The sequence below is a fragment of the Octopus bimaculoides genome, chromosome 8 (assembly GCF_001194135.2).
Source record: "Octopus bimaculoides isolate UCB-OBI-ISO-001 chromosome 8, ASM119413v2, whole genome shotgun sequence".
Classification (NCBI taxonomy): domain Eukaryota; kingdom Metazoa; phylum Mollusca; class Cephalopoda; order Octopoda; family Octopodidae; genus Octopus; species Octopus bimaculoides.
Genome location: NC_068988.1, coordinates 91925944 through 91938372, shown reverse-complemented (window position 1 = coordinate 91938372; position 12429 = coordinate 91925944). Strand labels below are relative to the sequence as shown.

Here is a 12429-nt window from a genome sequence, read left to right as displayed (position 1 = left end):
TATATATATGTATATATATATATATATGTATATATATATATGTGGAAATTTGGTATATTTTCCTAGAATAACAGTTTGATCAGTGCCAATAAATTATTGAACATTTTAAAAGAAATTTTACATTTATATTATGAATATGATTTCATTTTTTCCAAAATTTCTTTTGTCATTAAAATTTTTTTTTATCTCCTTAAGCATTCTCTTCCAGATTTTCACTAATTCTCATTAGTTTAATAATAATCTACCTGTAGGTTGGCCATTAGTTGTATTTTTTTACTTTCTCAGTTCCATTTCTTTATTATAGGGGTGGAGTTATATTGTTTAAAGGCTGTCCGTCTCCCACTCTTCACAGTACTATAGTTTTGTCTTGAATCCTGTCTATATACGAAACTTATTTAATGTAAATTTAACAATAAATAGTTTTTCTGTTCATATGTATATATATATATCACATGGGTTTGATTATTTAGACTTATATATTTTTCTTGTTAAATTATTGTAATTGTGAGCTCTAGTTTGAAAGCAAGGTGTTAAAACTAAGAGCTCATAGGAAATGTCATGATGTTTATGACCTGTGTGAACATTGAATTGCCAGTTCTCCCCACAAACTGCTCGGATAACTTCACACCACATTTGAAAGACACTATGTAGCTGTATATTCCTTTTATATATTTATTAAGCTGATTAAAGCAGCAAGCTGGCAGAATTATTAGCACACCAGACAAAATGTTTAGTGGCATTTCTTCTGGCTTTAGATTCTAAGTTCAAATACTACCAGAGTTAACATTGCCTCTCATACCAATTGAGCACTAGGGTCGATGTAATCAACTAGTGCCCTCTCACTCATTTTCAGACTTTGTGCCTATATTTATCATGTTGGTTCAAGTCAAATAATAGGTGAATTTTTTTTACATTTCATCATGAATCTCTGACAATCATAGCATTTTCATTTTTGATGCGCCATTAAACTCACTGTTTTGGTGTGTCTTAGTATTTCTCATCACCTTGCCATTTCACTGTGATGTTGCCCCAGACACAGAATCTTCTTATATATTACAGCTGTGTCAGGTCACATGTTCACCTAGCTAGGTTTCATGTTATATGTACTGAAACAGATGTATTTAACTCTTTAGCATTCAGATTACGCTGTCAAATGTAATGCTTATTTATTTGTATTGTTTTGAATTAGCTATGCATGTCCTCATAGCTTTGAGATTTTGATGATGTTACTGTTGATGATATGAGAGGTAAGATCTGGTCAGTTTGAACATGAAACAGGTAGAATATTTAGGTTGGGATATAGCTGGTTTAAATGCTAAATTGGTAAAGGTATTGGTTAAATTATTACATGCTGTTTTTACACTTCACTTTAGTTGACTATTAATGAAATACTATTCTTTATTAAATAACAAATCCTGAGTTAGTACCCTACCATTATCACTGTCATAAGTGTTACATTTATTTCATGCATGAAAACAGCTTTACAGAAATTTCTAGTAGATTTATTTCAATTCTAACAGACAATTCTCTTCAAAACTGCCAGTATGTAGGGTGTCTTGATGCTGACAGCCAGGCAGTATTACAGCTTCACTCATCTCTCACCTGTGTCTTACTTTACCTGATATACACAACATTCCATGCAGTTGGTTTATAGAAACTTGGTCAGTTCAACACTCCTTCTCTACATCTGGCTAAACCTGAAGCATATATAAAGACAGGCCAGTGTTCTTGTTTATTAACTAGTGCCCCGTTGTTGTTCACTTCATTAGAATTCTCTTTCATAATAATATCATTTCAGTGTTAGGGTATTTGATTGTCTGTGCTATCTTGTATATAGCCAACACTCTATACAAGGTGTGTAAATGGCATGAAAGTTTTCATGTATGTTTCATAGTGACATTAATGATATGTAGGGGTGTGAAGTGGCTGCAGTGCAGGGGTGGGATTACATGTTATCTAGCTGTAGTTACTGTTACTAAAGAATTGAGTGTATGTACCGTCTGATAATGAACAAAGTGTGAGTGCAGTGGTATTGGCATGGAGAGCCATACGGTTATCATAGAAAGCAATTCAGAAGTGTTGAATTAATAGGAGAAAACCTTGTAGGACAAGATTCAAGACGCCATAAATCTAGGAGGTTATATGCAAAACAACATGCATACACACACACACACAGACACAAACACATTACACACGTACATTTACAAGGTGGGTCAGATGTCTCTTTAACATTTAAATGATAAAGAAAACTTTTATTTAATATTTTGCTTTTTTAATTTTTAGTATTATCTTTATATTGTTATATATAGTTTAGAAAATGTCAATATGGAAAGATAGCTGTTCTGCATTGTTCTAAAAATGGTATAGTATAAATGGTACTTCTGTTCAGTTGTTTGGGCATATCCAGTTTAAGCTGCCTATTGGTTGCTTGTGTGGTTGATAGCTATCCTGGAATTTCTAAGTCATGGCAGTTGCAGGGAGTGAGAATAGAATTAAGGCAGTTTAATTAATGAAGAAGGAAGGTTACAATTAAGAACAGGAAGGGAAGGAGAGAGGGATGCACAAGATGTCCATTAAGAAACTCATCTGGTCCCATTTGTTAGCTGAGTTATGTTACTGTTTGGGGAACTTTTAAAATGCATAATGTATTTAATGACATCAACAAAAATGTGGTATTCAATGCATATATTACAGTAAAATATAAATCAGTCTGTTACAAAAAAATACATTCTCACTCTTCTAAATTCCACATTTTATGAAAATGAATAAGTAAGCTGATACCGACAATTTAGAATTTTGAATATTGCAAGTTGTCAGTTGAATAATTGCTTAATTATTTATTTCTATTTAGCATGAAACTAAGAGTTGCAACATACTTTTTATAAAGGAGGGTTCTACTTTACACACAAGTGTGTGTGTGTGTGCGTTCTTGCACACATATACACATGTATAGACCTGTTAAGATGCTGTGCTGGAGGAAATCATCTAGTCTATGCAAACATTGAAAATAGAAAACAAGGAAAAGAATGATAATGATGATGTAGGCCATTGTTTCTGTTTGTTAGACATGTATCTTCTTCCACTGTCTTAATTTGAGATCAAGCCTTGTGAGTGTAAATGGAAACTGCTCAGTGTTAATATTCATTTGGCCATTGAACCATAGGAGAAAATGAGTATTATATATATGCATGCATACACACACATTTTATGTCTACTATTCCTTGCTTATCTGGAGTTGTTTAAAAAAATTTTGAGGCAGTATTTTATGATCTGATGCTCTTCCTGTCACCAGCACTTAACTGTCATTCAAGCAAAGTAGTCCCCTCCCCAACTAGTTATCACAAGACATGTAGTTTGTAAGGGAAGTAAACATGAATCCACCATTTTTGCCCACAGAAAGTCATATAGATTAGGTTTTTCTTTTCCAATCTTCTGTAGAAATGAATGTAGAAAATCTTCTCAACAAATCCGATCTTAAGTGGATACTAAACAATGATGTTGACATAAAGACATACATCATATTCATTTTTACATGTCTTTCCTTGTTGACGTAAGTTGGTTGGGACTTTTTAAGGCAGTGTTTTATAACCAGATGCCCTCTCTGGTAGCACACTCAAGTGGTTGGCATTAGGAAGGGCATTCAGCCATAGAAAACATTCCACAACAAACAATTGGAATCTGAACAGCTCCATGTCAAACTGTCCAACCCATGCCAGTATGAAAAGTGAGTATTAAATGATGATGATGATGATGATGAAGACACACAGTAATAACTTTATCTTTTGCCTTTTACTTGTTTCAGTCATTAGACTGCAGCCATGCTGGGGCAACACCTTGAAGAATTTTAGTGAAACAAATCAACCCCAGTATTTATTTCTTTTTTAAGCCTAGTAATTATTCTATAGGTCTATTTTTGCTGAACCGCTGGGTAACAGGGATGTAAACACACAGACACTGGTTTTCAGGTGGTGGTTCGGGACAAGCAGACACACACACACATATGCGATAGGCTTCTTGCAGTTTCCATCTACCATATCTACTCAAAAGGCTTGATATATGGAAAGGGGTTGCTGACTTGTTATTGAGTGACTAGCTTTTGCACTAAAATTACCTTCCACTTGTGGGTCCCCATGATGATGAAGACACAAAAGTATAGCAAGAATAAGGCTTCTAGGTATCAACATCTCTCCAATAAAGAATACAACCACAAGAGTGACTGGTGAATCACCAATTGCAACTTCTGCCACTTATCTTATCCCTTCCATCTCCATACAAGGAAAGAAATTGTAGTGTTTCATTGCCACTGATGCATGTGACACCCCAAGCACTACAACCAAAACGATCTTTTGTCATGTTTTGTTTTGAAGGACCCTTGTCTTGCCATTTGTTTGCAGAGCAAGAAATGATAAGACAAGATGTGCTTGAACACAGGATTTTATAGTGACAGATACTTGTGCAACATGGGTGCCACTCTCTCAGTAATTGAAGCTGTTAAAACTGGCAACAGGTAATAAAAAGCATAATGAACAGCCATAAACAATAGTTTCCAAGTGAGCATGTTCTCCTAGGTGGATTTACTTATACATGTAGATGCACATGCACACAAAGGTAGCTTTGCATACAATATAGGATGGCCATTGACTTTCTTGAGTACATTCACCTTTTGAGGTTGCCAGCTTGACTTCAGATGCTTATGGCCTGTACTAGCTTATTACTTGCAGTAGGTCTCTGGTCAGCAGTGATCTGACCTCTCACACACACACACGTTATGTTTACAAAGCGAGAGGGAGAGAGAGAGAGAGAGAGAGAGAGAGAGGACCCCTTGTGTTATGATAAGAGTGGAATCAGGATAATTTCTGAGTTGGGACAGAGATGAAATTTATTCTGTAATAGTCTCTAAGTTTTGCATATCAAAGCAATTTTCCATGTTGAAAGAATCTACTAATTCAATATAGCCATGTAGTTGAAAGAGTTCTGTGATGGAAGCCGAGTTTGTTAAATAAATGTTTTGTTGGATGTTTTGTCACAAAGACAAATTCTTCTTTTAGTGATACTTTTGTTTCCTTTTAATATTGATATGATCTTATCTAGAACAGTACCAGACCTGTTGATGTTCACAATGTTGGTATGTATATATATATATATATATATATATATATAGAGTTGATTGTATTATTGATTAGTATAGTCATTGTATGGAGCCATATTTGTTGTATGATGTGTGTGTCTGTGGTGTTTGTGTATTATATTATCAGAACATTTTAGCTTAATTAGGAAGGAGTGAGGTTGGATATATTATTTTGTCTGGTTTCTGGTGCATGATCTATCTGTACGATATTTATTGATGTCTAACAGCTGTAGCACCTACACATGTCGTTAAACTGTTTACAGTGCTTTATGTTAGGCTTTGTGGTGTGATGTGGGGGAAGTTTGCTATGTTCTATGGTGTAGAATAGGAAGGAATATTAGGTTCCATGACATTGTGGACATTGTGTGTATGTGTGTGTGTGTGAACAAAAGACTGTTATTTCCTATGATGTTGTGAGTAGGAAGAAATACCATTTTTGTGCTTTTTGTTTCTCTGGTAAATATCGTAACGCTTTTGTTTCCCTATTTCTTTTGGGATACACTGTCTTTCTTTTAAGTGATTTTGTAAATAACAAAGAATTTATTTAAATAACGTTGTCTTGATTATGCAGGGGCAGGAGTGCAATTTAACATAAAACTTTTAATTTAGATTACTTTAAAACAGTAAGTTTAAATCATAAAAACAGGTACAGTCTCAAGTAGGTTGATATCAAAAGAGTTAAGTATTTTGTCTCTTGAGATTATGATTGGTTAATGATATTTGTTTTGTGAAGGTGCATGGCTTAGTGGTTAGAGTATTCAGCTCACAATTCTAAGGTTGTGAATTCAATTCCCAGTGATTTGTTGTGTCCTTGAGCAAGATACTTTATTTCACTTTACTCAGCTGGCAAAAATGAGTAGTACCTGTATTTCAAAGGGCCAGCCTTATAATATTCTGTGTCATGCTGAATCTCTCTCAGAAGTATATTAAGGGTACATGTGTCTGTGAAGTACTCAGCCACATGCATGTTAATTTCACAAGCAGGCTGTTCTGTTGATCAGATCAACTGGAACCCTCGTCATAACCAACATAGCACCAGTAATAATATTGTTTCATAATGTTTAAAATGACTTCCAACAGTTTATCTTCTTACAAATAAATAAATAAATAAATAATACAAAAGTAGTGTACGTTGCAGTTTTTAAAAGTGTTTCTTGCTGGTTTTAATCATGCAAATTTCAAGTAATATAACACCTCATTGAAAGAGAGAAACAAATCTAAATAGGATGTAGAGATCAGGTAGTCCTGGTTTAGCTCAAGTCATAGCAATTAAGTGTGTGGGCTTAAAATTTGCTAGTACTTTAAGTTTTTGATATTTTTATAATGGTTGATCTAACAGATAGTCTGTGCTCATAGCTTTCACACACCCTCTAGGCTCATTGAATGTCTGTGGCTGAAGTTGGTGTTAAGGCAATTTACATGTATGTGTGTGTTGTAAAAGACGGAATTTGGTAGCAGAGAAAAAGATAGAAAAAAATTCTAGAAAGTGTTCTACATTCAACCCTTTAACCATTTAGATTATTCTATCAAATTAACTGTACATTATCTTGTAGCTTTGAGATTTCAATGATGTGATGTTTGTTTTTAGAACAACATTATAAGGTAGGCGTTATGAGTTGGATTTAGTTGGTTCAAACATAAAGCAGGTAGAATATTTAGGCAGGATATTACTGGCTTAAATGCTAAAGGTTTTGTCTCTGAAGCAATAAATTTTATTTGGACATATTGGGGCTTCTTGTATAAACTTTGGGAATAGTCAGTCTTGTGTATTGGATGGAGTGTATCATAGCAATAATATGAAGAGTGGAGGTATATGCTCTACTTTTCTTATTTAAAGTTTAAAGAATTTCTGGTTGGATCATAGTTTATTTGGCGAGGACTGATTTAACAGGCCCTATCACAGAACTTTCTAGATATTGGAAAAGCAGCTTACAGCGGAAAAGGTGTTCAAGAAGACTGGTAGTTGACATTGCAGAAGCGAGTAACAGCTGACCTCAAAATGATTTTGTACACCTCACCAGGTTGTATGCTACATTTTTGTCCCTCCTTTTTCTACCTTTAGAAAAGAACTCAAAACCTGCTATCCACAGCCAAGCAACAACCTGTAAATTGTAATGCATATATATATATATATATATATATATACATACATACATACATACATACATATATATATATATATATATATATATATATATATATATATATATGTATGTATGTGTAGACACATACATTGACACACACACACAGTCTTTTTCACTGCTGCTGATTGTTTTTTTAAAATCTCCTGAGAAGTTGCATTCATCCATACACATACATGTATGTATGTATGTATATGCATGTTATGCCATGCCATAGGCTAACAAGCATGGCATATCATTTAGTCAGTACACTACCCCAGTATAGATACAGAGATACATACATATGCATGTATGTATAAATTTGTATGTGTGCATGTACATGCTCACCTCTGTGTGTGTCTATATATATACATATATATAAATCCAAATACCATACTTAATTCTGGTGCCTAAACTAAAGTACCACATTCACCTTTTATATATATATATATATATATATATATATGTGTGTGTGTATATATAATATAGGGAGAGAACCTTGTCGCCAATGTGCAGTGAAGGTTTTCAACTATTGTTGTAGTTCACTTCGATGTTTTTACCATCTTATTTTCCATGATCCATTATATATATATATTGGCTAAACTGGCAATATGACCATCCCCAAGTACAACAACATATATATATATATATCTTTTTTCATTTGTCATAGCCATAAGTTTTTCAAACGGTAAGCCCTCCCTTCACCTCATCACCCAGCCACTGACCAGTGCCACTGCTATCACCTACCACTACTACTACTACTATTACTACAAACAACACCACCACTGCTATTACTACCACCACTACTTATCACTACCACCACTACTTATCACTACCACCACCACCACCACCACTACTACTACTACTACTACTACTGCTACCGCTACTACTACTGCTCATTCTCATCAATGCTACTTACCATTGCCCTGATCCCTGTCACCCTTGGATTGCTTGAATGTGATGACCTTTCCACTGTTATTGATTTTTGTTTCTTTTAATTTCAATTCTCCCTGATTTATGTTCATAATTCTGTGTATGTAATACACGTATGTATATTTATATCTGTGTGTGTGTGTGTGTGTGTGTGTGTACAACTTGCATAGAAAATCTTATAAATGGCAGCTTCCTCCCTTCTTGCTCACCCTCCTTACAAACCAGCCTTTCCTACCAATTGCTACATCCAGTTTGATGTATTTAGTGAAATGGGGGATTTCAACATCTCCCTTCAGGTCTAAAAGTCTTTTTTAAATGGAAACAGATTTATAAACAGTGTGACAAATGTGTCCAGTTTAGTTTACTGGCAGCCACCTCCTCCACTTTTGTTTTCAAACATGGAATATTTCCACAAGTCTTTTGTTATTTCTATTTCTGTTTTGTTGGTGATGGTCTGATGTTTTTGCTCCAAGGTGTTGGAGATGAGAAGTCAAAGCAACATTTGTATGCGTGCGAATGTTTGTACATTCATTGTCAGTGAAAAATGTCCACAGAAGCTCTTCATTCTCACACATTTTACAAGATGTCTTTCTAATCATTATATGATGTAACTATTGTTATTGCAGAGATACTACTGGCAGATACCAGCAATTATCACCTTCAATTTTCTCACATGCTTTCTCATGGATATGTTATTGTGCTACAACTACTACCACCATCATCACTACTACTACTACTACTACTACTACTACTACTACTACTACTACTACTACTACCTCTCTCTATCTGTCTGTCTGTCTCTATCTTTCTCTCTTTTCACTTAATACTCGTGTATATTTTTCACATCTTTCAACTCCAATCTCGTCATTGCTTCTTATTGGCTCTGAATCATCATTGTCATTGTTGCCAGAATCTTCATCATCATCATCATCATCATCATGAACATTATCTTTTCTTTGTTTTGACCATAAATAATTCTCTTCATCTCTCACCATTTTATTCTGTCTCACTTACTATCTACCTCTCTCTTTCTGTCTCTCCTTTTCTCTTTCTTTCTCTCTATCCATCCATCTATATCATTTTCAATTTGACATTTCCAAGCAATAGTTGGAACTATTCAGAATCTGTTCATTTTGCTATCCTACATTTTATGTCTTTCTCAATGTGTATGTGTGCATGCATGTGCAGATGCATGTGTGTATGTACTGAATATATATATATACCATTATGTGTACATAACAAATGTGCACATACACACATACATACATACATACATGCATGTATGCATAATAAATATACATGTATGTAATATATACACATGTATATATGAAAGTGTGTGTGTATTTATATACACTCAATACACATGCACATATATGCATCTGTATAAGTATATGTGTGTATGCATGATGTGAAAAGAATTTACTCTGTGATGAGTTAGTATCTGTTTTCCATTCTAGCTTCAGGGTGTTTCATCTCCACAGTTTGGGGCACATGCACTTACAGTACCATAGCAGTCTGCTGCTGCACACACTACTTATTGCTGTGCATTGAATAAGTGCACCAGTTTTATATTTCACTACATCGCATTGACTCGAATAATTTTGGCCCTTCTATATTTCAGCGTGGTCAGCATTGACTGGGAGAAGATGAATGAAAACAAAGGTAAAAGGTTGTGAAAAGATTTCTACAACGGATCTTTTGCTTGCATTGACAGATGAATGTAACTTTCTATGTCTGACCTGCACACTTGCTGTGAGAGCACAGCTTCTGAACAAAACCTGGCAATTGCTGTCAAAAGGCTCCTGTCACCAATGCTGTGTAAAACATTCAATTTTAACTGCTAATGGGGTTTATTTTCTAAAAAAAAAAATAAAATAAAATATAAATAAAAATTTTAAAAATGATGAAAAAGAAAATAAAAATCATAAAGGAAGAAAATGCAAAAAAAAAAAAAAAAAATTCAATTTCTTTTATTACACTTGGCCATACATATTGTTACCTCTTGGTATAGACTTAGTATGGTTTTTCAGTGTCGAGTGGACACAAATTGAAGACCGTTTTCAACACCATCATCCACATCATTTTAAAGCATGGTTGCATGCTGGTTAAGGATTATTATTTTTTTTTGTCTTTTCATGGAAAAAAAAAAAACAATATGGGGAAAAAAAAACTATTTTAAAAGAAATATGAATAAAGTAAACTGTCCATAAAACAATGTACTATGACATAATTTTGTGGAAACTTCTCCAAACAACGACCGACTTGACAACCTTGCGATACCATATATGATTTTAAAACACCAAAGCATTCATGGCTGGCAGAAGACATTATTCAGTGCTGTAGTCGACACTATCGAAAAGGTTGTTGCTATTTTCCCCAGCACACTTTCATTTTTTCAGGACAATACCATGAACTTCAACCATTGCAGCCCTTACCCACCCCAACACCACATGTTGTGGAATAACAAAACACAAATAAACAGGAAACAAACTGAAAAAAAAAAAAATTCCAATAATAATAATAAAATCCTGTATTAAAGCTGAGTCACATAAGACTTCAGTTATGACTGGTTCTGTAAGACATCATAAGCTGATGGTTATGACTGGTTCTTTATGGATATCATAGTGTGGTGGTTTGTTAAGATTGGTTCTGTATGGTATCAAATCATACTATGGTTATATTAAGACATTGGTTCTGTATATCATAAGGTTAAGACATTAGTTGTGTATTATACTAGTGTTTATTAAGAAATTGTTTATGTATGATAATAGATGGTACTGTTTAAGATATTAATACTGTATAACCTCATTATATGGTGGTTATATATTTAGGATTTACTTCTGTATGATAATACAATATTGGGAATATGTTAAGATATTAGTTTTGTATAATATCATTGTTAGTAGTTTTGGTATTCTATTGAATGTAGTCTGTTAAGAAATTAGTCCAGCATACCATATGACGATCATTAGGCTATGTTATTGATTTATTATACTATCAAAAGAGCAGCTATGTTAAGACTAGTTCTGGATATCATAAAATAGTTGTACTATGACAATAGTCATATATATATTGTTAGATATTAGTCTTGTTAAAATAATAGCTCTGTATGACATTTGATTTAACACAGACAATAAGATCTCTGTGAAATTAATTGGGGCGTCTGAGTTTCTAAGAAATCTTCTCTCTCTCTCTCTCTCTCTCCCTCCCTCCCTCCTCTCTCTCTCTTTTTCTGAACATGTATATATGTTTGTATGTATGCATTTAGATATAGGGACGTGTGTGTAAAGCAGGCATGCATTATGTATATAAGTATAATATGGACAGTGTCTACATATATGTATGTTTGTGTGTAAGTTAGTAATATTTATCATTTTTGTTTCTTCTGAGGACTCCCTTCAAGCCCTCTCTCCCCAACCATTCAACTTTTTTAATCAGCTGTCATCCATATTCTTGTGGTTCTCTGTTTCCTGGATGTACTTCCGGTACCCTTCATCTATCTTGTGTCCATCTGTTTTGATTCTCTTAATGTCTTCATGTTCATTTGTCATTACAGATTATTATTATTATCATTACACTTGAAGATGGTGATGACTGTGACAGCAGAATACCAAATTAAATGTCTTACAGTATCTAGTTTCAGTCCGTCTTGGTCCTAAGCTTTATAATCCCGCCGAGGTCACATCCCTTTTGAGCTATTAAAATAAGTACCAGTAATATAATGACAATGTCCTCCTTGTACAACACTGGCCTAAAGCCTAATTAACAAGCTGTTGATGTTGCTTTTATTACTTATGGTGTAATATATACATGTGAAGAAGAAAAACAAAATGCATCTAGGAAAAGGAAAAAAAATCCCAAAAAAACCATCCACCACATCTATGTCATAACCGATAGCTGATCTTTGCTCCTTGTTTCCAACACATCCTCCTACATATCATACCATCACTGAAGTTTCACATCCATCCTCATACTTCTCCCCTTGCTGGGTGATAACTGATTTGAAGAATGGTGGCTTACTGTAAAAAAAAAGAAAAGAAAAGAAGAAAAAAAAAAACTAGTCTCCCTACAAGACACACCTGCTTCTTCAAGTGTTTTCACATCATTTTTTTGTTGCGTTCATATTGTTTCCTTTAATGATTCTGTGAATACTTTTCATCATTGAGAAACCTTGTAAAAAAAAAAAAATTATATTTCCTTCTACTACATTGCACACACACACACACACACACACACACACACACACAC

At 34.1% G+C, this 12429-nt stretch overlaps 1 protein-coding gene across 4 annotated transcripts in view; it reads left to right on the top strand.

The window, feature by feature from the left end:
- Positions 1-12404, top strand: part of LOC106874579 (single-stranded DNA-binding protein 3) — a 187570-nt gene extending 175166 nt beyond the window's left edge. For 3 of the 4 annotated variants that reach the window (XM_052970264.1, XM_014922360.2, XM_014922359.2), the window contains exon 19: positions 9803-12404. Coding sequence is in view for 1 of the 4 variants with exons in the window: in XM_014922363.2 (XP_014777849.1) it covers positions 9803-9817 (15 nt within the window). In the remaining 3 variants the exon portion in view is untranslated. The remainder of the gene's footprint in view (positions 1-9802) is intronic. The other variant, XM_014922363.2, reaches the window with a different exon arrangement.
- The last annotated feature ends 25 nt before the right edge of the window (positions 12405-12429 follow it).